This window comes from Mustela erminea, chromosome 3, assembly GCF_009829155.1.
Source record: "Mustela erminea isolate mMusErm1 chromosome 3, mMusErm1.Pri, whole genome shotgun sequence".
Lineage (NCBI taxonomy): Eukaryota > Metazoa > Chordata > Mammalia > Carnivora > Mustelidae > Mustela > Mustela erminea.
The window spans coordinates 62,172,759-62,199,206 of NC_045616.1; the positions used below are offsets into that span (position 1 = coordinate 62,172,759).

Consider the following 26,448-nt stretch of genomic DNA (forward strand, 5'->3'; position numbering starts at 1 on the left):
TAATAACAGTCCCTGGTAATCTATTGACCATGTAAAAGCTGTAATTCTAAACAACATTCAGAGTCATAGGGATGTATTTTTTTTCCCTGTGCACAGTGGAATGTGCCATTGTCATTCTGTTTGCTACAATGATAAAAGGCCCAGTGGCCAGACTTACACAATGAAAACCCTCTTCAATTTCATAGTATTTTGAGAACATACGGAGGGCACTATTAACACAATCATTTTTCTTCTGTCTTTAAGAAATTGCTAGTGGCTGCTTTAATGATTTAAACACTTTTTTTCTCCCCCCACTTCCTCAAAATCCCACTCTCCTGTGAGATGAGAGGTATGTTCAGATCTTCGTCCTCAGCTACACTGCAGTGGACACCGCTGCCCCTCATGGTACCTCAGCTGACCCTCCAAACTCACAGCCAGGTGCCCTCAATTATGTCCAGGAGGCGGCCAACCCCAGGAAGGCACAAACAACAGGTTCCACTCTGGTCCTCTTCCTCTATTCCCTTCCTACATCTCTCGGCACAACACAGACGCCCTCATTCATTCACAAATCCCCACGCTCGGCCCCTGTGGTGAAGACTCCGTGCAGCTGGCTCTCCCAGGTAAAAAGCTGTATCCGAGGCACTACCGTATCCCTGCACCCGGTCTGCACCATTCACCTGCAAGGCAGGCGGATTCGAGCCCGGAGCTCAGATTTCATTCAGCCAGCCACCAGAGGCTCTCAATGATACCCACCCCACCTCCTGAGTTAAGGGAACCACAGCCTTCCTTCCCTCAGTGGGAAACGGGGCCAGCCCACAGGCTTCCCACCGCGCTCCCTTCTCCACGGGTCCCCTGGAACCAGCTCCCAGGACCCCTCCAGGGGTCTCTTCTGCTCTCATCTCCTGGGCCCGCATCGCTCCCACACAGGAAAAGTAAACTCCTCCTTAGTGACAACCTCCCAAACCAACCGCGTCACGGCCACTCAACTCTGCCGGAGCCCCCTACTCATGCCGGCCCCGCCCGGACGGGGCGGGCAGCCCCCCACCAGCCTGAGCGTTTACCTTGACGCTGGTGTAGCTGGTCTGGGTCTCGGCCTCCGCGCTGCTGCAGCAGTGGCGCCTCCGGCCCCTGCAGGTGGTCGCGGCGGGGGCTGCGGAGCCCGCGCTGCTGCTGCTGCTGCTGCTCCCGCCGCTGCCCAGCTCCGCGCGGGCCCTGCGGACGCGGGCGGCGCCCGGGGGTCCCGAAGCGCCGCTCGGGGGAATAACGTCGGCGGCGTCGGTCTGGACGAAGAGGCCGTGCGGGGGGGCCACGGGGCCCTGCGACACGCTGGTGGTCTGGCGGGGCGAGTTGGACTCGTCCGAGTCCCGGCAGTAGATCACGCCGCTCTGCGAGACGTGGATGCTGGGGGCGCAGCCCATCCCTCAGCCGGGCTCCCCCGCGCGCCGGCCCGCGCCCCCGGCCGCCGGGACCCGGGGCACCCGCGGCCACCTGCAGTGAGGGGGCGGGCGCCTCGGCGGCCGCGGAGGCACCGGGACTGCGCGCCCCCCGGCCTGCCTGGCCGCCGCTCCGTCGGGCTCGCCGCGGCGGCTCCAGCCGAGCCTCGGGGGGCTGCGCGCGTCACCCCAACTTTCCCTTCTGGGCCATCTTCCTCCCCGAGCGGGAGAGCGCGCACACACAGCGCCCCGCGCGCACCGGCGGCCGCCACCCTCCCTGCCGCGGCGCCCCAAACACGCTCCCCGCGCCTCCGCCTTCCCCTCCTCCCTCGGCTCGGCCCGCGCCGCCGCCCAGCTCAACCTCGCCGGGCTCCCGCGCCCGCGGCCCCTGGGCCAGGGCGCCCGCCCGCCTGCACCTTCTTTCCCCACTTTCGGTCCGCGTCCGTCCCCCTCCCGCTCTCGCTCCCACCCTCCTTCCTCTCCGAGTGCTCCCGCTCGGGCCCCACTGCGCCCCCCGGCCCCGCCTGGCGCTCCCCGAGCTCTCCCAGGCTGGGCGAGATTATATGACTCGGCTCGGCCCCCGGGGCCCCAGCGCGCTGCAGCTGGCACCACGCCTCCGCGCCCGCCCTCCTCCTCCGCGGTCCGAGGCCTCGTCCTTTCTGCGCCCGCTGCCCCTCGTGGCACGCAGCCCAGGCCGGCCCTAAGGGCTGTGCAGCCCAGGGGAGCCCTGCAATATGCCTCTTGCCCCTCACCAACACACCGTACCACACCCCTGAGCAAAACACCAAGACGCCCCTCCCCAACAGCCCAAGCCCACCCAACTGACTAGCTCTCCTCTTGGCGCACTCAGGTAATTAAGGAGAGACCTCATGCTTCTGTAGTCGGCCCATCACTTCCCCCCGACATGGTCTGAGGACTGAGTCTTCAGAAGTCCATTCCATGTCTAACCTCAACATTTGGAGGTTCGTGCCACGGAATGAGAGACCCTGCAGAGGAAGGAACCCTTAAACACACAAATTTCCTTAAGATCCTAAGATCCATACAAGGAACAGAGAAGCTGTCCGTGTGCTCTGGGCTTTTGCCTCCAGAGTTTTCACCTCCTGCTTGGATGTCACCTAATTTTCACCCTGACTTCTACCCCATCCCGCCTCCTGTTGTCCAGGGCTCTCCCTCTGGGCTGGGCATTCAAAACTGCCTTCCCTCACTTCCCCAGGTGAGGCATACATGGGCCAAGCTTCACTCAAGGAGAATAAGATACCTTTAGAAGCAAGGCGGCAGTTCAATCTCCCCATGTGTGGATTTGAGATGCGAGACACCACTGCCATTCATTCATTGGCCCTTTTAGTGATTCCTGCCTGCTGCCACAGTGGCAGAGGGGAGAAATGGGGTGGCCTAAGAAAGGACTCAATCTAGAGTTGTTTACAAGGGCAAGGGCAAGAACACAGTCATAACGCTAAGTACAAAGAAGTATCCAATTTGAAATAATTTCTTTGCTTCTTCCCTTCCTCTCTTCATACCATCGACTTTTAGAGTGGCTGAACACTTCAAATGACAGCTCCTAACCTTTCTAGAAAAGCAAGATGTCACCACCCCACATCCCAAATGCAAATATAGAGAGGGAAAAGATCTAGTCTAACCTAATTCTATCTGTTTCTCAGTTTAGTACTCCAACCTTCCACCTTTTTGTCTTTTTTTTTTTAAGATTTTATTTATTTATTTCACAGACAGAGATCACAAGTAGGCAGAGAGGCAGAGAGTGAGAGAGGAGGAAGCAGGTCCCCCGCTGAGCAGAGAGCGGGGCTCAAACCCAGGACGCTGGGATCATGATCTGAGCCGAAGGCAGAGGCTTTAACCCACTGAGCCACCCAGGCGCCCCATTTTTTTTTTTTTTTTTTTGATGGCATGAAAAAGTCTATCTTTGGTTGGTTATTGCAGAAAAAGTCTATGCTATATTTCTAATGGACAGGCAAATTGCTCAAAAAATTTCTGGGCAGGTTAGGTTTCTCCAAGAAGCAAATTCTACAATGGTGTTTAGCAGGCCAAAAAAGGGTTTATTCTTTCTTGGAATCTACAACTGGAAGGGAAGGAGGAGGGTTGGGGGAAGAGATTGAATTAGGCTGTGGTCTTAATAAAAGCCTCAGCTTTCCCTAAGGTGTGGCGGGGGCGGGGGGTGGGGGTGGGGTGGGGAGTGGGCGGAGTGGATTCTGTAGTTGGGGTGAGGATTCAAAATTGTCCTGAGGTAAGGCTGGGAGGATGGGCTCTTCTATTTCCACAAGATGCTTGTAGGCCACCTCAGCAACTGTGCAGAAGGTGGCTCTCTTCAGCTAAACCAGTCCCCTTAGGAGACCAACAGCTGAACTGAGGGCTGTCTGCTGGCAGCTCTCCCCCAGCCAAAGTGGTATTTCTTTCCCAGCATCATGACCTCTTCCACAGTTCCCTCCAGGCTCCCTGAGTCCATAATTCCTTGGCCCTACCCATGCCCATAAGAGCACCACATTAAATGGTCAAGACAGATAAGAGAGATAATCATTCATTTGAAAAAGGCCCAAGTCTCAAGGCTGCCATCTGCTCTGCTTCCAAGGGACTGTTCGGAATCTGAGCAAATACCATCAGAGTTAAATTCCAAAACTGCTGCTCTCCATACCAATCCCAGATTCATGTGAAATCATGAGTTAATCATTCCTAAAGCTAATCTATGATTCGCTTATATATGATCATTTCAGTCATCCTTCAAGGAGTACCCAGGGGCAGCTTTTTGTGAAACTTAGAGCCATGTTAATTGTCATGCTACAGTGACCACTTCAGAGTTTCCTCTAGGAATGTGGTCACTATGAGGAAACCACTCAGAGAAAAGGACCGGTCACTGGCTGAGGGTTTTGAAGACAAGAAGATAAAACAGCAATTACCAGCAGTCTTCTGGTGGAGAACACTAGAGGCTGGATCATGAAGGGACAAGTCAACCAGAAACCAATTCAGGTTGATCTTTCTGCATTTAAAAAAAATTAAAAGAACAACAAGAAGATTAAGCCTTGAAAGAGTAAGTAACATCAAGGTAGCTATCAAACAGTATGAAGCTGCTTTAGCATATTAATTGAACACTTTGTACTGGGACCAGTGCCTTTTTCCCTGAATGCAGCTCTTTTCAGCAGAAGATGGAATGCACTAGGTATACATTTTTCCACCCATTCCCAGAGCAGCAAGAGTTCCAATATCTTCTGCAGACGCAGCTCCCACTGCCAATGCTGATTTAGTAAAAGGGAAAAAAATAATGCATCTCTATCACCTCCAGCAAGTGTTCTCAGTGGGAATGTGTAACCTGTCCTGTTGTAGGCACAGTTCTGGTCACTGAAACATGTGCAAGTGAAGGAGAAATGGCTGAGCTGAAATCATTCCCTAGCTTTGCTCTGCGACCTGAGTTCTTGCTTGTATACGTGATTTCTGGACTGATTCCCATGCCACAATCTCAATGCATTCCAAGACAACAGTAAAGCCTACCAGCTCAGACACTGGAGATAACATTTAGGCTCAAGTTACATAATAGGGTCAGAGAAACCAACATTATAAAAAAAAATTTTTTTTAATTAAGTGGGAAAAAAATTTAGTTACAGTCAATGACCAAGAAACAAATCAAAGCAAACACCAGAAATTTCTTCAAAAACTGAACCTCAGATCTGTCCAGGGTCCACTGAATGGCCTGTATGTTTTATACTGATGTCAAATAAGAGCTTATTCCAGAAGTAGGACCCAAAGGCACTGGAAGATCATGAATGGTTAAGGTCTTTCCCCATTTTTCTAAACTGGCATGACTCTTCCAGAACTCCTCTAAAGAAGCAGAAAATGGGATTAATACATTCTGCATGACTCTTCACCAGAAAGGTTAAAACAATAGCAGCTTTCTGATTGATCTTTAGATAACCAAACATTTAATCAACCAATCAACCTTACAGAGCTTCTGGATTCAAACTACATTCTTAATGGTGGAACTTATTGGAAATCTAATCACCTGGCAAGTGAAATGAGAGACTCTGTTAAGTAGTAGCCTGGTACAGTGGAAGGTTCATTGAACTCAGAGTGAGGAGGGCGAATCTGACACCCACTGCTGCCTTCTAGATCTGTATAACCTCAGGCAAGTCACTTAACCTCAGGGCCCTAATTTCCTAGAGACTCTCCAAAATCTCTAAATCACCAACACTTGGGGTATGCTATGAAATTTCTACTTCCTTTTACTAAATGACTTTTAATTTAGAATAGTGGAATCCCTGAATGCAAAGAGTGATATCAAACCTAACCGCACGTCAGAATCATCCTAAAGAATTTATCAGAAATAACAACAGTTCCATGGTCCCATCTCAGAGACTTGGATTCAGGGGTCAAGGACAGATCCAGCACCTGCCAGCAAAGAAAGCAAGTTCAGTGTACCCTTTCCACAGATCCCTTTGGGCAACTAGAGTAGAAATCACAGTCCTTATAAGAGCCTACAAAACCCTAGCTGATGTGGCCCCTGCCTGACCTTTCTCAGCCCTCTTCCCTCTTGCCCTGGCTCTCTCTGCATCAGCCACCTTGCCTCCTTGCTGCTTCTCCATGACGCTGAACCTTATTACCAGGGGCTCTTGCCTCTGACTGTTATTCTGTTCCATCAAATATCACAGGGCTTACTTCCTCACCTCCCTTAAGTCTCTGCTCAGATGTCGCCTACACAATAACTCCTGTTTAAAATCACAACCCACTTCCCTCCATTGTCTCTCCATCACTCCTGATTCCCCTCAGCCTGCTCTATTTTTCTTTCTTCGTAGCACTTATCACCTTCCAGCTTATTATATAATTAGCTCATTTATTATTATGCTGATTGTCTATCTTCTCCCACTAGAACATAGGCCCTACTAGGGCAGGAATTTCTTGGTTTCTTATTCACTAAAGGATCCAAAATTCCTCAAACAGTGCCTAGCACATAGTAGGAGTTCAAATATTTGTTGAATAAATGAACGAATTTTTTTCTATTTCTTCCTCTTTTGCCTTTCTCTTAACTGTTATGACTCAAATTGGGTATTTTTCTCTTTTAATGAGTAGAATTCGATGTTCTATGCTCTTAGTTTTTAAAATCTGATAATCCTCCATTTGGTAATATACATCAGAAAAAGCCAATGGAATAAAATAGTAACTTATACAAAGATGTTTGTAACACTCTTTGCAGTAATGAAACTGGAGATAATACAAATATCAAAGGCTTAGGGAATTGCTAAACAAACTCTCCTAAAATGTCAGAATATCACTGTTTAAAAGTGCATAATGAGGGGCGCCTGGGTGGCTCAGTGGGTTAAAGCCTCTGCTTTCAGCTCACGTCATGATCCCAGGGTCTTGGGATCAAGCCCCATGTCGGGCTCTCTGCTCAGCAGGGAGCGTGCTTCCCCCTCTCTCTCTGCCTGCCTCTCTGCCTACTTGTGATCTCTGTCTGTCAAATCAATAAAAAATATCTTTGTTTAGAAGTGCATAATGAAATAATGTTAGGTTAAAAATATATGGTATATGGAGATTGATTACAACTATGGAAGATGTGTATCTATCTGTCAAGGTTCCTAAATGGATGTAAAGTGACACAGAGAAGAAATGGAGCTTAACAGATCTCACTTTCTGAAAAACTGAATACAAAAACAATGTAAATGAATAAGCATTATGTTTCCTAATATCTTCTCAAAACAATTTAGCTCAATATATTTTCTTTTAGGAACTTCCACTGATTTTTTTTGTCCTTCAGACAGAAGACAGAAGATGGGGAAAAATAAAGAATCAGAGACAGAGGGAAATAAGACAGAAATTTAATGCATACATATCTACAAAGAAAACACTGAGCCCGATACACAGTACAGAGGCAGAAAGAAAGTGAAAGATAAAGAAAGACACAGGGAGCCACTGTTGTGGTGAAATATTCCTACCAAGTGGGTGTACAGATGTAGGTCCTTCAGGAATAAAAATTTTTTTAAAAGAATAAAAATAAGTTATACATTTAACTATAGGTGCATCACTTCTTGGACCTTTGGCCATGGACCAGATGAAATTTAGGAGATGCTCTGACTGGCCCAGAGGGCAGTTTTCTCATGCCAGTTGTAGAAGATGCAAACAGAGAAGATGTAGAAAGAGATTCAGCTTACATCCGACTTCCGAAGGTCAGCATCATCGAAATGGAATCCACTGTGCACTGGACCCTGAATCCATGCAATACAGAAGTGATCTGTCCTTCCCATTAACAAGGACACCTCGGGAGGGACTGGGTCAAGACTGAAGAGGGACTCCTGAATATCCTTGCCATTCACCTTCAGGATTCTCTTGGACTCAAATAGGCTATGAGAGATAAAACACTCACTTAAAAAAATATTGTAAATACATTTCATAAGAGTATCAGACATTAAAAATAAATACAAATAAAACCCATAGTATAGCCCTACTCCAAGGGAGCTTATAGAGCGATCATGTACATGGGACTTAGAAGAAATGACAGAGTGTAATATGTGAGTGTTAAAGTATAAGAGCAAAAATGAGTGATACTATCCAAGACTTGCTGGAGAAGGGCCGTGTTAGCTAGACCTCCACTAGGAGGAGACTTTTCATATGAGGGAAATAGCATGAGCAAAGGTACTGAGGCAGAGCTAACTTGGTGGATCCATAAGACATTTGGCAGATGAGCTAACTAGACAGTGGCTCCTGAGGTGGGGATGATAAAAGTAGAAGGGGAAGAAGGAGACAAAAGATGGAAGATCCTGATACTCCTACACGTAAGTTCTAGCATTTGTAGGAAACTACCATTTGTAAGGAAACTTTCCCAATATGAAAATCTAGATTTATAGGACAAATCCATTGTCATACACAATGGATTTGTGTTTGTCAAGTGATTAAATGTTGGCTTTTTAAAAACAGTACACTGCATGGCTTCATGAATACTCATATAGCACTTTGTGTTTTGGGGTATTCAAAGTCAGGGTACAAATTATTAATTTACAAGTCCATCAATTCAATCTGGCTTAAGGTATACATTATATAAAGCAAAACACATTTGTTTCTACATTAGTGTACAATTTCCTGAATGCCTCATGGGTAAGAAAAATGGTCAAGTTTCTAAGCAGGTGCTCCTCTGCCTGCATGTCCTTTGCTAGGCATACCACCTGATCCAAAATATTTGATTCCACGAGGTGAGGCCAAAGTCATTCATTCATCGATTCATTCATTCTTTGATTCATTCATTCAGCAAATTTTTTTTTCATTCAGCAAATATTCACTGAGTGGCTACCATGTATCAGACAGTAACTGGGGACTTGGGGAACAAGACAGAAACAGTCTCTTACATCTATGGAGTTCAGAAGGTTACAGAAGGTTGGAATGACAAACAGTGGTGAAGGTTATACAGAGATCTAAAATGCATTGCTGTGAGAGAGAGAGAGAGAGAGACTGGGATGGGCTTATGGACCTTTTCTCAGCAGAGACAACAGGTAAATTAAAATTCTCAGAAAACCTTGTCAAAGGAGTATCACTCTTTTTCATCCATCCATCCACCCATCCACAATGAGAACACTGTTTGAGTACCCACCCCTGTACCAGACACTGTGAACGGCACACAGAAGTAACAGTCTCAGCACTCGCTCTCAGTTGCATGAGGAACACAGACATACACACAGAAAGAATGTGTTCACACTTGCTTTGAAAAAAATAATCCAAGCCCAGAGAGAAAGATCACTGTGGGTGGAAGTGATGGTGAGACGACAGAGTATGAGACTTGGAAGAAAGGGCAGGATTTGAATAAGTGGAAAAGAGGACATTCCAGAAAGGATAACGGGAGCGAAGACCTAGAAGTGGGAGCAAACACACACCGAATGCTCACAGAACAATAAAGCAGATTATTCAAAAGGTGTGCGGTGCGGGGGAAGAGAAGAACATTATTTTGGCTATGACCAGGGTAGGCTATGACCAGGGAATCAAACGCCAGATCAAGGAGTTTGGTAAAATCCTAGTTATTAGGAATCACTGTACATTAAACGTGCTGTTTCACTAGAGTGAGCCTGGTTGCATATTCGAGAAGAATTGGTGAAGGGAGTCGGGAACGGGGGTGAGCAGGGAGCTATAATGAGCCAGGGATGACATAATAAGGACTGGTATGAACTGCATCATGCCTCCTCCCCGCCGCCGCCACCAATTTGCATCGAGGGCCCTGACCTGCACTGTAACTGTATTTGGAGATGGGGCCTTTAAGAAGGTAATTAAGGTTAAGTGAGGTCATAAGGGTGAGACCCTAATCCACTAGAATTGGTGTCCTTACAGGAAGAGGAAAAGACACTCGCTCGCGCCTGCGCATGCTCCCTCCCCCCCACCCCAAACCGCACATGCTCTCTCTAAACACACACACCCAGAAAAGGCCATGTGAGGACACAATGAAAAGGCACCATCTGCTCCAGAACTGTGAGAAAATATATTTCTGTTGTTTAAACCACCCAGTCCATGGTACTTTGTTACGGTAGCCTGAGCAGACTAATACCAAGACATTGAGTTGATGAAATTTGTAAGGATGGAAAAGAAGGGAAATTCCAGATACCTTCCTGAAAACGAATCCCTGGGATGAGGTGCTGACTCGTCCAGGGACCAGGACGCCAGTGATATCAAAACCAATTCCAAAATTTCCAGTTGGATATTAATGTACATACTAGAATGGGGAGCACTCCCAGGAAAAACCAGTCTTGTTTATAAAAGGGATTCTTTACCAGGATTTGTACTCTTTGAGGCCCAGAATCCTGAATCTAGAAATGAGCAAGTATCCACCCAACACTACCACTGACATTTTGCCATCGCCAGAACACAGCGGGAACGTGAGGAACATGAGGTCTGGATCCTCTTCTGTGTTCACTGCTGGGTCTCTAGTGCTCAGATCCAGACACAGAGCACCTGTTGAATGAATCATGGAATTTTATGCAGATGACAGATTTGTCCACCTCTAGGTCCTCCACACTAACAAGGGCATGCCCCCCTCTTTCCCAGTGTGGCTAAGAAAACAGTCTCTTTGCCAAGACTTCCCTGAGCTTCCCTACAGCATGGTCCACATAGGGATAGGAATCTCTTGCTTCATGTCCAGACTACTATATTCAGTCTTTTGATACTTCCGTTTCAAGAACAGCTCTTGAGCCCTGGGATTTTACTTCTTATCTAGTTAAAGGTGCCTCAAGGCTGCTGCTCAGCCCGAAGGGACTGCATTAGCACCTTCTGAGGTTCTGATGTCTTAATCCTCTCCCTTTGGCTGCTAGGACTGTGAAAGGAGGTGTTCTAGGAGGCTTTTGGCAGAAAGTCTCTTCCTTCTCAGAGTTTGACATTTGCTTAGCAGCATGGCACTTCCCGTGTTACACCATTAAACATCTCCAAGGCAACGGTAGCTGGGGACATGACTGATTACATCTTCATACCTCAGATGATGTGGCTTATAATAAATTAAGTTAGATATAGGAGACTTGCTGTGGTTCTCCATACCAGCGGCTGTTAAACTTTAGCATACATCAGAATGATCTACAATATAGATGGCAGGGCCTGAGAATCTACATTTCTAACTAGATCCCAAATGATGTTGAAGATACTGATCCCAGGTCACACTTTGAAAACCACTGCAAAGTAAGATACTGAAAAACAAAAGCAATGACCAAGAAATCCCCTCACCTTTGACATTTTATTTTCTGAAGCATAATATAACTTGTGCTTGAACATGAATGTTTCGTTACACAAAGGAATGTCACAATGCACTATCATCTGCAAATTTATAAGAACAGTAAGGTTGTAGATCTCAAGGATGTCCCTTGGAGGCGGGGACTTTTAAGGACACGTTTTCAATAGTCTTCACTCTCCCTCAGACATGGGGGTGGGGAGTGGGGGGTTACTTATAGAAGTAAACTCAATGTCTAAATATACACCAGCAGAACTACGTAATTTTCAGTAGAGTGATTTTCCTTTTCTTAATACACACTGTTCAAGCTGAGGATGACAAATCCCACTAACTTTTAGGAGCACTAAATAAAGTTCCAGGAAGCAGGGGCTGGGAGTGGGGGAAGGGAGAGAGCATGAATTCATTCCACTGTAAGGATACTAAGCAGATAAAATTATTTTCAGAACATTGGTTGGATAATAATAATAATAGTAATGTCTACCACTTGGGAGGAAGAGTATATAACAATCTTATACTTTACATGCTCTACCTTTGTATAAAATTTCTATATATATGATCTATCTCCATATGCTCCTCTTCCTTTACCCTTTGGATATAAAATTGCTCAACATCTCCTCTCTGTTTATATTAACCTGAACTCCCAGCTAGCATGGTTGAGTAATCACTTGCTTTCTCCTGAGCAAGGAGCCATCAAAATTTTATAGGTTATAGAAATCCTACATAACCCTTTTCAAAAAAATATATGGCTAAAGCTCTATATACAGCATTTCTCACAGAGATCTAGAAGATTAGGTTCAGATCCTTCTTAATGGGGGATTTTAAAAAATCACCAACATAAATATCAGCTTTAAAAGAAAAAAAAAAAACCTCCTTAGACTTTAGAAATAAAAATAACACGCTAGGAGAAAGGTAGTATAGGAATTGTCTCTTGTTGTCTTAAAAAAAAAAAATTCTCTCTTGTTGTTAAATTAAGAAATTAAGCCAGTATTTAACACTTTTTTAGGAGCACTAAATAAAGTTCCAGGAAGCAGGGGCTGGGAGTGGGGGAAGGGAGAGAGCATGAATTTAACACTTAACACTTCTTAACACTTTTTTGAAAGCTGAAGCCCTGCCACAAAGGCCTGTTAACCATTCAACTGCAGAAAGTTCTATGAGAAGTTCATAGCCCAGTACAATTCAGATAGTATAAATATCCACATTAATTATACATGTAATATCTTCTGTTTCTCTTGTATGGACAGTGAATGTAAAACATACACAATAATTAGTTAGAAATGCCACATCTATAAGTCATACCCATTCTTGGAAAATAGAAGAAGCAAGCCTTGAATAGTCATTCTTAGAACTCCAGCCATGAGGGGCTGAGAAATTCCCTGGGAAAAGGTCTGAAAGACATTTCAGAAACTAAATACTATATCAAAAAATCATGTGAGTCCAACTTGGAGGGGGTATGTGGGAAAGAGAATAAGGCACAGGAATCACTGGGAATACACACAGCTCTGCAATAATAAAACATAAACAATGGGGGTGCCTGGGTGGCTCAGTGGGTTAAAGCCTCTGCCTTCGGCTTACATCATGATCAGGGGAGCCTGCTTCCTCTCCTCTCTCCGCCTGCCTCTCTGCCAACTTGTGATCTCTGTCTGTCAAATATATAAATAAAATCTTTTTTTAAGAAAAAACATAAATAATGCACTGAAGTTCATTACATTTATTTGAAAAATCTATAGTTTATTTTTTTAATTATGGAAGAAGAAAAAAGAACACAAAACTTCTGATTATACCTGCAAACTGAATAGCATTTTAAGATGGCAACTTTTGCGTAGCATGATGAATAAATATTTGTAGAATGGACTTATTTCTGGCCATGATGAAGAAACAGGGACCAAAATTTACCTTCCTTCCACCAACAACTAGAAAATCTGATAAAATATATGAAACAACTATTTTCAGACATTGGACAATAAGTGACTCAGGACTGCCAACCCTGAAAGAAGAGAAACAGACGAGACAGAAAATATTTCCTCAGCTTTCACTCTGAAGGCACATTCCCAGGCAGGGAAGAAATCCCAGACGGAGTCCAGGGCTTTCACTGAGTCGCAGTGACAGAATCAGAGTCTGGAAAGGCTAGAGTTTATAGGGCAGAGTTTCAGGAAAAGGAAACTCCATAGACAAGACACTCTGAGGAGCACGTGAAAGTTTATTAAATACTAAGACGTGCATGAATAGGGTGAAATTCCACCCACCAGGAAGAGAGTGACTGGAAAGCTATAAACCAAACAATTCACAGGGCTCACAATGAACTAAGAGCCATCAAGTTCTCACCAGTCAGAATGGAGAGTTCTTATTGTCACTCAGGCTTTCGGTCCAGAACCCAGTGGGTCATGCCCTAAGAGTAAGGCTAAAGAACAATTGGAGAAAAGACTACTCCAGACCTACCTTAAAGTTTAAAAGTAGGACTTGAAAGGATCACACTGAACCAAAGTTAACTTAATTGTCTCCCAGAACATAATCTAACATTCTTCAAAGAAAACAGTATCTAAACACAACAATGTAACATTAAAAATGTGTAGCATACATTCAAAATTACCTGCCAACACGCAGAAAAATATGAACAAAAATCCAGTGAAAGATCAGCAAGTAGAAGTAGAAATAAGAGAATTAGCAGGTAAGAACAATAACCATTATCCAAGTATTGAAAGGAAAACATAAGCACTGTGAGAGGAGAAATGGAAGATTTTTTCAATTAAGCCTCTAGAAATTAAAAAGACAAGTTCTGAAGTGAAATAGTCACTGACTAGGACTAAGAACATATTAGACATTGAAAAAGAAAAGACTGGTGAACTAGAAGACATGTTAATTCTAACTATTCAAATTAAAGTAAAGAGGGGAAAAAAGGTAAAAGAAAATTAACAGAGCCTCAGTGATGCACAAATCTAAGAAATTCAGCAAACCTCTAGCAGGAAAAATCAAAAGTGTATCACACCAAGGCACGATAGAATATAATTTCTGAAACCACTGATAAAAAGAAAATCTTAAAAGCATCCAGAGAAGGGACGCCTGGGTGGCTCAGTTGGTTAAGCAGCTGTCTTCGGCTCAGGTCATGATCCCAGCGTCCTGGGATCAAGTCCCACATCGGGCTCCTTGCTCCGCAGGGAGCCTGCTTCTCCCTCTGACTCTGCCTTCCACTCTCTCTGCCTGTGCTCGCTCTCGCTCTCTCTCTGACAAATAAATAAATAAATAAAATCTTTAAAAAAAAGCATCCAGAGAAGGAGGACATAGTAAGTAGAGAGATAAGAGTGCCAGACTTTTCCAGGGGTACCTGGGTGGCTCAGAAAGTTAAATGTCTACCTTCACCTCAGGTCATGATCCTGGGTTCCTGGGTTCAAGCCCCACATTGGGCTCCTTGCTTAGCAGGGAGCCTCTTCTCCCTCTCCCTCCGCCTTCCCCCACTGCACACTTGTGCGCTCTCTGTTGCTCTCTCTCTCACCCTCTCTCAAATAAATAAAATCTTCAGGGGGAAAAAAAACACAAAACTATGAAAGCCAGAATATAAAGTACTATACGATGAAGCTGTCAACCTATATGCGGGAAAAATAGCTTTCAAAAAAATGAAAGTAAATGAAGGCTTTCCCAGGCAAACAAAAAGTGAGAGAATTCACCACTAGCAATCATTCATTGCAAGAAAAATTCTAAAAATGCTTCAGGTAGAAAAAAAAATGATATGAGTTAGTGATATAACTATATGCAGATGAATGAAAAGCATTAAAATGGTAAATGCGAAGGTATATATACAGACTTTTTTCTTATTTTTATTGTTTTTAAAAGATAACTTCATAGCAAAAATAATAACAATGTACTGTGGTTTTTTGTTTTGTTTTGTTTTGTTTTGTTTTTAGAGAGGGGAATGGGCAGAGGCAGAGAGAGAATTCAAAGCAGGTTCCACACCCGTGTGGAGGGTGACACAAGGCTCAATCTCACAACCCTGAGATCAGGACTTGAGCTGAAACCAAGAGTTGGATGCTCAGTTGACTGAGCTACCAAGGCACTCCTGTACTGTGGTATTTATAAAATATGTAGAGGTAAAATGAATGCCAAAATAACACAAAGGATGGGAGGGAGTACACAGAATACAAGATTTTTATAGATACATCTTGTACATAACACAAGATTTTTACATCATACACAAAGGAATAAACAGATGAGTGGAGTAGAATAGTGTCCAGACACAAACTCACAATTCTAGGGTCAATTAATTCTCGATCAAAGTGCTAAGATAATTCAATGGAGAAAATATAGTTTATTCAACAAATTGGTGGTGGAATGACTAGAATCCATACTACAAAAACAAAACAAACAACCCTCAGCCCTTATGTCTTGCCATCCACAAATATAACTTGAAATGGATCACAGAATTTAAGGGCCTAAAACAAAAAGACTTCTGAAGGTAAACTGAGGAGAAAATCTTTATAAACTTGAAGTAGGCCAAGATTTCCTAGAAAGAAGGTAAAAGACATGAATCTTAAAAGAAAAAAACTGATAGATTGGAATTCATCAAACTTTTAAAGTTTTGTCCTTTAAAGGTAACTTTAAGAAAACAAAGAGGCAAGCCACAGACTGGGAGAAATACAATATAACCAAAAACTTATATCCAGAATACATGAAGAAGTCTTACAGTCAATAATCAGAAGACAACTCAATTAAAAATTGGGTCAAGGGGTGCTTGGGTGACCCAGTCAGTTAAGCGTCTGCCTTTGGCTCAGGTCCTGACCCCAGGACCCTGGGATAGAGCCCCACTTTGGGCTTCTGGCTCAGCAGAGAGTAGGCTTCTCCCTCTCTTATCTCCCCTTCTCACTCCACCCCTGCTCATGTTCTCTCTCATGCTCTCTCTGTCAAATAAATAAATAATCAATTCTTTTTAAAAAATGGGTCAAGGGAGGCCTGGGCTGCTCAGTCGGTTAAGCATCTGCCTTTGGCTCAAGTCATGACCCTAGGGCCCTGAGTTCCAGTCTTGCATTGGGCTCCTTGTTCAGTAAGGAGCCTGCTTTCTCCTGTGCTCTCTCTCTCTGACAAATAAATAAATAAAATCTTTAAAAATACTAACAAAAAATAAAAATGGGTCAATAATTTGGAACAGATGCTTCACGCTTTATAAGACACTAAAAGGACTAGAAAGCACATGAAAAAATGCACATCAATAGTTATCAGTGAATTGCAAATAAAACCGCAATGAGATATCACTACACATCCACTAAAATGGCTAAAATGCAAAACACTGACCATATCAGGTTAGCTAACAGGGATGTTGTGCAACTAGTACTTTCATACATTGCTGATGGAAACGTAAATTAGCACAGTCACTCCTGGAAAACAGTCTGACAATTTCTTTGTAAACATATACTTACCATACAACCATGAAATTTCATTCTAGGCATTCACCCCAGAGCAATGAAAACATATGTCCCCAAATTTGTCCACAGCAGCTTTTTAAATACAGCCCCAAACTGGAAACAAGTCAAATGTCACTAGCAGGTGAATAAATACATTGCGATACATCCATAAAATGAACTACTACGCAAAAATAATAAAATGTGTCAAACTACTAATACAAAAAGCAATAGGGAGAAATCACAAAGTCATTAAAGTAGGTAGAAGAAGACAGACAAAAAAGGCCTACATGTATGACTTCACTGATATGAAACTCTAAAAAAGAGAAATCCAGTCTACTGGAATAAAAAGATTAGTGGCTACTTAGGGATTATGGGAGGGGCTGAGAATGGACTGGAAAGGAGCACAAGGGCAGGGCGATAGAACTGTTCTATATCTAGACTATGGTAGCAAATACATGGACATACAATGTGATTATATACTTTGTTAAAATGCAAGTTTAAAGGTGTATATTTTACACTAATAATGAAGCCCCAGAAAGAGGAAATTAAGAAAACAACCCCATTTATAAGTGTACCAAAAAGAACAAAATACCTAGGAATAAACTTAACCAAGGAGGTAAAAGATCTATACTCTGAAAAGTATAAAATTCTAATGAAAGAAATTGAAGACAATACAAACAAATGGAAAAATATTCCATGCTTAAGATTTGGAAGAACAAATATGATTAAAATGTCCTTCCTACCCAAAGCAGTCAACACATTTAATGCAATCCCTGTCAAAATACCACTAGCATGTTTCACAGAACTAGAACAAACAGTCCTAAAATGTGACAGAAGCACAGAAGAACCTGAATAGCCAAATCTTGAAAAAGAAGAACAAAGTTAGAAGTATCACAACTGAAGATTTCAAATTATACTATGAAGCTGCAGTCATCAAAAAAGTATGGTAGCAGCACAAAAATAGACATACAGATCAACAGAACAGAATGCAGAGCCCAGAAATAAACCCATGATTATATGGTCAATTCATCTTCAACAAGGACGCAAGAATATGCAATGGGAAAGAGGCAATCTCTTCAACAAATAGTGTTGGGAAAACTGAATCATACAGCACACACCAAAATAAATTCAAAATGGATTAAAGACCTAAGTGTGAGACCTGAAATCATAAAAATCCTAGAAGAGAGCATAGACAGTAATTTCTCTGAAACTGGCTATAATAACTTTTCTCTAGATAGGTCTCCTGAGGCAAGGGAAATAAACGCAAAAATAAACTACTAGGACTATATAAAAATAAAAAGCTTCTGTGCAGCAAATGAAAGAATCAACAAAACTAAAAGGCAAAATACTGAATGGGTGAAGATATTTGCAAATGGCATATCTGATAAAGGGTTAGTAACAAAAACACGTAAAGAAGTTACAAAACTCAACACCCCCAAAAAACCAAATAATCCAATTAAAATGGACAGAGGACATGGACAGACATTTATCCAAAGAAGACATCCAGATGGCCAAGAGACACATGAAAAGATGCGTAACATCTCTCATCACCAGGGAAATACAAACCAAAACTACAATGAGATACCACCTCACACCTGTCTGAATGGCTTAACCCAACACCACAAGAAACAACCAGTTTTGGTCAGTATGTGGCGAAAAAGGAACCCTCTTGCTTTGCAGGTGGGAAAGCAAATTGGTGCAGCCATTGTGAAAAACTATATGGAGGTTCCTCAAAAAGTTAAAAATAGAACTACCCTATGACCCAGCAATTGCACTACTGAATATTTACCAAAAGGATACAAAAACACTAATTCAAAGTGATACACGTACCCCCTTTGTTTATAGTAGCCTTATTTACAACAGCAAAATTCTGGAAGCGCCCAAATGTCCATCCACTGTTCAATGGATAAAGAAAATGTGGTGTGGGGCACCTGGGTGGCTCAGTGGGTTAAAGCCCCTGTCTTTGGCTCACGTCATGATCCCAGGGTCCTGGGATGGAGCGCATGCATCAGGCTCTCTGCTCGGCGGGGAGCCTGCTTTCTCCTCTCTCTCTGCCTGCTCCTCTGCCTACTTGTGATCTCCGTCTGTCAAATAAATAAATAAATAATCTAAAAAAAAAAAAAGAAAGAAAGAAAAGAAAATGCGGTGTGTACATGCATAAATATAATGGCATATTATTCAGCCATAAAAAAAAATGAAATCTTGCCATTTGCACTGACATGGATGGAGCTAAAGAGTATTATGCCAAGTGAACTAAGTCAGAGAAAGGCAAATACCATATGATTTCATTCATATGTGGAATTTTAAAAAACAAAACAAATGAGCAAAGGAAAAAAGAGAGAAAGAAACAAACCAAGAAACAGACTCTTAACTACAGAGAACAAACTGATGGTTACCAGAGGGGAGGTGGGTGGAGGGAATGGCTGAAACAGGTGATGGGGATTAAGGAGTGCACTTGCACTGTGATGAGTACTGGCTGATGTGTGGAATTGTTAAACCACTATATTGCACACCTCAAAAACACATATAATACTGTGTGTTAACCACACTGGAATTAAAATAAAAATTTTTAAGGTATATATTTAATTGTATATAAATAATATATATAAATTTAATAATAAATAATTGTATATAAATAATATACAATAAATAATTGTATATAAATAATATCAATACAGATTTATTTTCTTAATTTGCAGCATTCGTCTGATGTTATGACCTGAAATGTGTCCTCTAAAATTCTTAAGTTGAATCCTTAACCTCCAATGTGACTATATTTGGAGATAGGATCTTCAGGGAGATAATTAAGGTTAAATGTGGCCATAAGGGCCAACAGGACAGATGTCATTATAAAAAGAGGAAGATACCACTGAGTTCTCCACAAGCACACAGAGAAGACTCCATGTGAGGACACAGTGAGAAGGCAGCCATCCACAGGCCATGAAAAGAGGTCTCACAGAAAGCAGTCCTCAAGGTACCTTGATCTTGGGCTTCTAGCTTTCAGAATAGTGAGAAAAGTAATAGCTATGTTTCAGGCACGCAGCCCGCTATATTTTGTTATGGCAGCCTAAGCACAGTGACACTCCTGAGACAATAATAAACTCATCATTCCATCATCCAATAATAACCATATTATTCTTGAGCCTATTATATCTTTAGCCCACTGGAGCTTTTCTAGAATACATGTTGAGAGATCAGCAGTTGCTTTAATTCCATAAGAGGTCTTCACCAATAGGTGGCCAACATGCTAGCCCCCAAGTGATGATGGGAACACAACTTTTAGACCTGTAAGAGCAAAAACTGAAACAAGACAGACAAGTTGGGGGTCAAGCAAGTGGAGGAAGATGGTAGCAGCTTCTCAGTCACATCCCAGTCATGTGTCAGATTTGGTATTACTGAAAGCATTGCTTTCTCTTGACTTTTCATTGAGTCTCATTGGGCACTGGCACCAAAACCATGCATTATGGGCTTTTCTCTCTTTTTTCTCTACCATCTCATTTATTAGATGAATTTCTGCAACCAATGATTCCATTGGTTCTCATCTCTCCACTGATTATGGTTCAGTTATCAAGAGCAGTAATTTTTAGCTGTCAAACTATGATGCACCCTTCTCCTTTAAATTCAAATCTGGTTATAAAGAAAGGCTTCTAAGGGGAGGTACACCTTTATTCTGACCTTGGCTTATTGAGAAGAGCTGTCACAGTCAATGTCTGGCCTTGTATCTCCCTTGAAAGGTTTCTTTTCCAGGAAAACCAGGGGGCAAGAACTAAGCCAGACCATGGTCACTCCCAATATCAGCCCTGATCGTCAGATTTGATTCATGAAGAATTCATTTGAGTACAAAAGGACAGGGGCCAGGTGGCCAGGACCAAAGACAGATGACAAAAACTGACACTATGGGGCGCCTGGCTGGCTCGGTCGTTGTATGTCTGCCTTCGGCTCAGGTCATGATCCCGGGGTCCTGGGATGGAGCCCTGCATCAGGCTCCCTGCTTGGTGGGAAGCCTGCTCCTCCCTCTCCCACTTCCCCCTGCTTGTGTTCCCTCTCTTGCTGTGTCTCTCTGTCAAATAAATAAACAAAAATCTTAAAAAAAAAAAAAAAAAAAAAGAAAAGAAAGAAAGAAAGGAAAAGAAAAAAAAGATTGAACAAAAAAAACAACAGACACCATGTTAGTGCTGCGAGGGGTCTGAGAGATATTCTAAAGTTATCCTAGAGTCTCTCTCACCCCATGTCCCATCTGTCTACAAATTCTGTTAATTCCATTTAAAACTTAAACCAGAATCGGACCATCATTTACCATCTTCACTGCAATCACGTAGGTCTCGGCCAGCCCATCTCTCACCTGGATTACTGTGATGCCTCCCAGCACATGCCCTAGCTTCATCTTGACTGCCTTCAGGCTCTTCTCAGCGTGGCTGCGGCAATGGTGACCTGCCCACACCTGAAGTCAGATTCCATCACTCCCATCTCACTAGGTCTTTAGAGCAGACAAGGCCCTCAGCTGTCAGGCCTCCATGACCTTCCAACATCAGTCTCTACTGCCCTCCCCTTACTCATGTGCTCCTTGCCACACTAGCCTCCTTTCTGCACCTTGACCTTTTGGACACGTGGGGCCTTTGCATCAGCTATTCCTCCTGCTTGGAAAGTACTTTCCAGCCATCTACATGGTTCATTCCCTACTTCTTTCAGGCCTCGGCTCGAATGTTCCCTTTCCCAGGGAGGCCTTCTCTGACCACCCAATTTACTAAATAAACATTCCCCATCCCATCCTGGGGAGTCCTGAACACCCCTTTCTGCTCAATCTTTCTCCCTATCTTTCCCTAGTTTCTCCCTAGCGCTCTCTCTCCCAGGCACATATGGCCAGCTGACCTTCTTTCTAATTTTCCTTCTTTGCTCTCTCCCCACAGATGAGAAGTTACAGGAAGAAGTGACCATCCTCGCAGTCTGTGCCCTCCTGATGATGCTCACAGCTCTTACCGACCTCCCGAGCTTGCATGGACAGAGACAGAGAAAAGGCCTGCCGACCAAGCATGTGCCCCTAAACATAGGGCTTAGGGAAGGACCAGGAAGGCCAGCTACCCCCAGGCTAGGGTTAGAGGCCATCTAGGATGAAAAGTAGGCAGGGACCCATGATACGGTGGTCTCTGAGCTCTGTCCCTTCCTCCCTCCTCCTGAGAGCTACACTCTCCACCAGGGCTTCTCACCAGTGGACTGACCAACCTGGTACAGCATGACAGGATCTTCTCTCAGCCCTCAGGCCCCCTATGCAGGGTCTTGAACAACCCTAGAGTCTCGTCCACTGACTCTAGCATCTCAGACAACATTGCTATGGTCCTCTGTGTGCTGTGATGCCCCAGGATCAGGATACACTGCTTTAAACCCCTTTACTCCTTCCACCATCTTCTCCCACCTTCTTGCTTATTTTACTCTCGTGCAGTTCCTAAAGCCACAGGATCTTTTCCGCTGCTGCAGAGACCAGTGGGTGAGCTATAGCCTTTCAGACCAAATTTATTCCCACCAGGAGTGACAGCACATTGAGAACTCCAATGTGTGCCATATTAAAAGATGGTAAATGCTCTTCCTTAAAGAGGAAAGCCTGCTCTCTGATGGTGAAAATACTTCAGTGGCCACTGTCCCTTTGAAAAACCTATTCTGGGGTAAAGCTAGGTTCTTCCTCTTTGAAACATGAAAATGTATGTTGCAGAATAATGCTCTTCAGGCAGAAATGATGTCCAACGAACAGGCCCTTTGACAAAGCTGCTCGTAGTAAACCGTTTGTCAATATTATGTATCTCAATCTTGTGATTATCATTCCATCATCAGCCAGGACAGGATCTAGAACCCCCCAACCTTCCAAAGAACTCTTAGGTTACTAAGAGGACCTTCTGTGCTGATTTTTAAATAAAGAGTATTTAATGAAATCTACCTAAGGAATTTAATTTCCTCTTTATATTCCAGTCCACTGCAAGGAAGACGGTCTTGAACTTTCTTTTATAAAAATCACTAAAAGGAACTAGAAAACAGATTCTAAAAACCTAGAGAAATCACTTGTTTTTCTATTGTTTACTCAGCCATGGCTAATTGTACAGATGTACAACTGTAAAGAATGCATGTGGTGTGTTAGTACATTTATTAGGTCACTTTCCTCACAATGTCCCAACCTCTTTCTTAGTAATATTATCTATAGATCTCATCCAGGAGGAGTAATATTGACACTGGAGAATACTGTCTGGCCATGTGTTAGATGATTGCATTTTCATTCACTTGCATCTCAGTTTAATTTTCTTAGTCATTTAGAAACTGATTCAAAGATCAAAACCTGGGGGGTACTCTGGTAAGGCAAACAAATCGGGTAAGCCCCAGTATTTTTTAAAGATGTGTTTTTATTTTTATTTATTTGAGATAGAGAGTGAGAGGGCACAAGTATGGGGCAGAGGGAGATGGAGAAGCAGGCTCCCCACCAAGCAGGGAGCCCAATGCAGGGCTTGAGCCCAGGACCCTGAGGTCATGACCTGAGCTGAAGCCATCCAGGAACCCCTAAGCCACAACATTTAAGTAGATCCTCACTCTCACATGCTGACCACTTGGGGGCCTCCTTAAATTTTGCACCTTAGCCTCCTCACTCCTAAGGAGGCATGCACACTCTGGGTCAGTGACCTATGTCACCAGTCTGGATGCTGGGGTCAGATAACACCTGGGTCAGGGATGTGCACCTTTTGCAGGTAAGGGACCTAGATCCCGGTCTCTCTGTCACTTCTGCCACATTTCTCCAAACTAAGACACCACTGATTACACAAAACACCATCACTTTGTGTACCATTAAGAAAAACATTCAGCCCATTAAACTATAACTTAACGGTCTAATGCCAGCCCTGTAAGAGGCACAAACTGGTTCCACTAGCCACTCACAGCTCTGAATTTTCTCACCTATACCGACGGATTAGGCAATTTCTCTTGCCTTCTTCAGTTTAGTTACTTGCCATGTGATAGGTAATCCTCCTGCATGCATCTCAATAACAAAGCATAAATCTAGCTTTATGTACTTGTGGGTATCTTTTCTTTATCCAGCACCCTTGGCTGCTACTTTGCAAAAACAAACGAAACAAAGCTGAAATTGCATCATCCTCCAATGACAAATATTTGTTCTATCAATATCAAATTTATGGCCCATTCTCTATTTCCTTGACTCTCTTTGTAACTGTGTAAACAGTAACTTTTTTGTTTCGGTGCTGAATCACCGTGTAACCTTTCTGAAGTCTTCTTAATCAGCAATTAAACTCAATCCATGGGTTGACAGCAGGGCACCCACGTCCACTGAAAAGTTGAAAATATCAAGAGTGAAAACTGAGTAAATACATCCCCTGAGGATGGCAACTATGGCCTGGGGGCGGGGGGCGGGGGGTGGGGGAGGGGAGGGGGGAGGGACGACAACTTATAAGGTGCCATGTCCTCTCCCCCTCCCCCGCCCCACCCTGGGGAAATGGTGGCCCCAGATTTAGGCTGGTAATCGACACACTCCCGGCTTTAATCCAACACTGCCATTACTTGGTTTTAGAGTAGGAAACACAACACGGCAGCGTCTGCTGTCTCGCAGGAAGTCCAGCAGCTACTCACCATGCAGTCTTGGCCTCCCCACACCACATGGCGGATGCACACCGTGGATAGGGATGAGGTGCCTGGCCCCCCGCCGGTCCAGAAAAGCCACTGCCCTGGTTTCCCAGGGGCTTGTCTATTGTTCCAGGACTGCAGGCCCAGGGCCTCGTGACAGCTCCAAGCTCTCCTGCTCCTGGGACAGGCCCAGGAATCTATAGTTTCCCAGTAATCCAGGCAGATCATCCAGCCCAGGTGTGGGGCAATCCGCACTTACCCTAACTCCTTATGTTTCCAAGCGGAAGATGCCGTCAGACGGAAAGCCAGCAACCGTCCTTCCCCGCCAGTTAGCGGGAAAAGGTTCAGGCCTAGCTCTCAGGCCCCACTGAAAACACACCCTGATTCTGGGAGCGTTAGAGTGGGACAGGGAACATCTCAGAAAACCTGAAGTGCTGCTTTTACGTCCTGCTTTAACTGCCGGCCCTAGCTGCCTCAACTGAAATGGGGAGGATAATTTAAAGGGCTACTTAAAGGAAGGGTCTCTTGTGCTCCTTTTGGGCTCACAGATCTCGCTGTGAACCTATGACCTAAATACGTGTGTGCTACTGGGAGTTTTCAAGTGGTCACGTGATGACTTTCCTCTGAAGTTACACCTGCCTCCCAGGCTACTGGGAAGCCCTGGGAGCGCAAGCTGCAGTCCCTCTGGGTGGTCTGTGCCCCTGGGGGAGCAGTCTGGGACACAGCACATTGTGCCTGGACAGCTCCAAGAGCTTCTGAAGCTGCAGATAATCAAGGTCATCACTCTGATCCCCTGGTATATGCCAACCGCTCTACATATATTATCTCATTTCATTGGCACCCTAACATTTAAGTGCTGTTCTTCCCACTTTACCGATGAGGAAACATTGCTGGAAAGGGGCAGGGCGGGGATTAGAGCTCAGGCGCCTGCTTCAGGATTCATGTAACCACCACGCTCATCACCTCTCCTACAGTCTCTGTCTCATGTTAAAGGAAATGTTACTTGATGCAAGTAGTAACACTGGGCCACTTTAAAACCATATCCAGGGAATTCAGAAAAATAACACTTTTTGTTAGTCAGTAGCTGAGGATGAGATGTGAAGAGAGAGATGGCTCTGTGATGTGGCTTCAGAAACACCCCGGCCTCCTCAAATAAAAACTGGGAGACTACACCTCAGGACGGGCCACATAATGACAGCGACGATGGATTTGGGGCTGAATTGCGGCCCCTCCCCCAAATGCATATGTTGAATTCTTAGCTCTCCTCCCCCAGCTCAGAATGTAACTATATCTGAATAGGGCCTTTAAAGAGGTCAGTAACATTCAACTAACTCATGAGGGTGGATTCCAACCCAGGACTGTTGCCTTTATAAAAGAGTATGTGTGTGGGGGGTGCACCTGGGTGGCTCAACCAGTTAAGCAGCAGACTATTACGGTTCAGGTCAGGATCTCAGGGTCAGTGGATCAAGCCCTGGGTAGAGCTCTACACTCAGCGGGAGTCTGCTTGAGATTCTCTCCTTCCTTCTTCATCTGCCCTTTCCCTGCATCTACTCTCCTGCATAGGCTCACTCTCTCTCCCCCCTCCCTCAAATAAATATTTTTTAGAAATTTGTTTTAGGGGCGCCTGGGTGGCTCAGTGGGTTAAGGCCTCTGCCTTCAGCTCAGGTCATGATCCCAGGGTCCTGGGTTCGAGCCCTACATCGGGCTCTCTGCTCAGCGGGGAGCCTGCTTCCCCCTCTCTCTCTCTGCCTGTCTCCCTGCCTACTTGTGATCTCTGTCAAATAAAGAAATAAAATCTTTTAAAAAAATTTTTGTTTTAAAGAGATTATAACACAGACACACAGAGAGAAGATCTCATGAAGATGCAGGGGAAAGATGGTGAAAGGGGAGCAGCATGTGCTACCCCAAAATATGCCTCTTTAGCGTAAGGATTATTCTGAACTGATTATTTTTTAAGGAATTGCAGACACAAAAGAAGCTCTGAAAAGAGGGTAGCAGCTTACCTTTTGTAAGAGAAATTTACATTCGAAAGGGATCTTGTACCAGGAAGGGAGCTATTACCAGAGATAACTCCCCTGAAAGACTTATCTGCAGGGCAGGGCAACCTTGGTTTACCAAACATTCACTTTTCTCACCTTCCTTTGAATTGTCTTTTTCCCCTGGAAACCTCAGACCCCTTTCCCTTAGATCAAGATGATCACGATGGCCCTGATCATGTGGCCGCCTTTTGACAGGTCTCATTATCTTTGTGGGACTCCAGAAAGTGCCAAGTAATTATGTGTATGTTATTAAAATTTGTTTTTCTGCTGTAGATCTGTTTTTTTGTTTTGTTTTGTTTTTGTTTTTGCTTTTTATT

The 26,448-nt window shown here is 44.0% G+C and overlaps 1 protein-coding gene across 10 annotated transcripts in view; it reads right to left on the reverse strand.

Moving 5' to 3' along the window:
• The window catches only part of PDE8B (phosphodiesterase 8B), a 264,788-nt gene that overhangs the window by 233,808 nt on the left and 4,532 nt on the right, over positions 1 to 26,448 (reverse strand). For 2 of the 10 annotated variants that reach the window (XM_032335894.1, XM_032335895.1), the window contains exons 1-2: positions 2,361 to 3,126; positions 1,041 to 1,364 (exon numbers count right to left, since the gene is read on the reverse strand). The exons of 2 other annotated variants lie outside the window; for them this stretch is intronic. In XM_032335894.1, coding sequence (XP_032191785.1) covers positions 1,041 to 1,364; positions 2,361 to 2,453 — 417 coding nt within the window. In that variant the 5' untranslated portion in view covers positions 2,454 to 3,126. 6 more of the 10 variants (XM_032335896.1, XM_032335897.1, XM_032335899.1 and 3 more) reach the window with 6 other exon arrangements.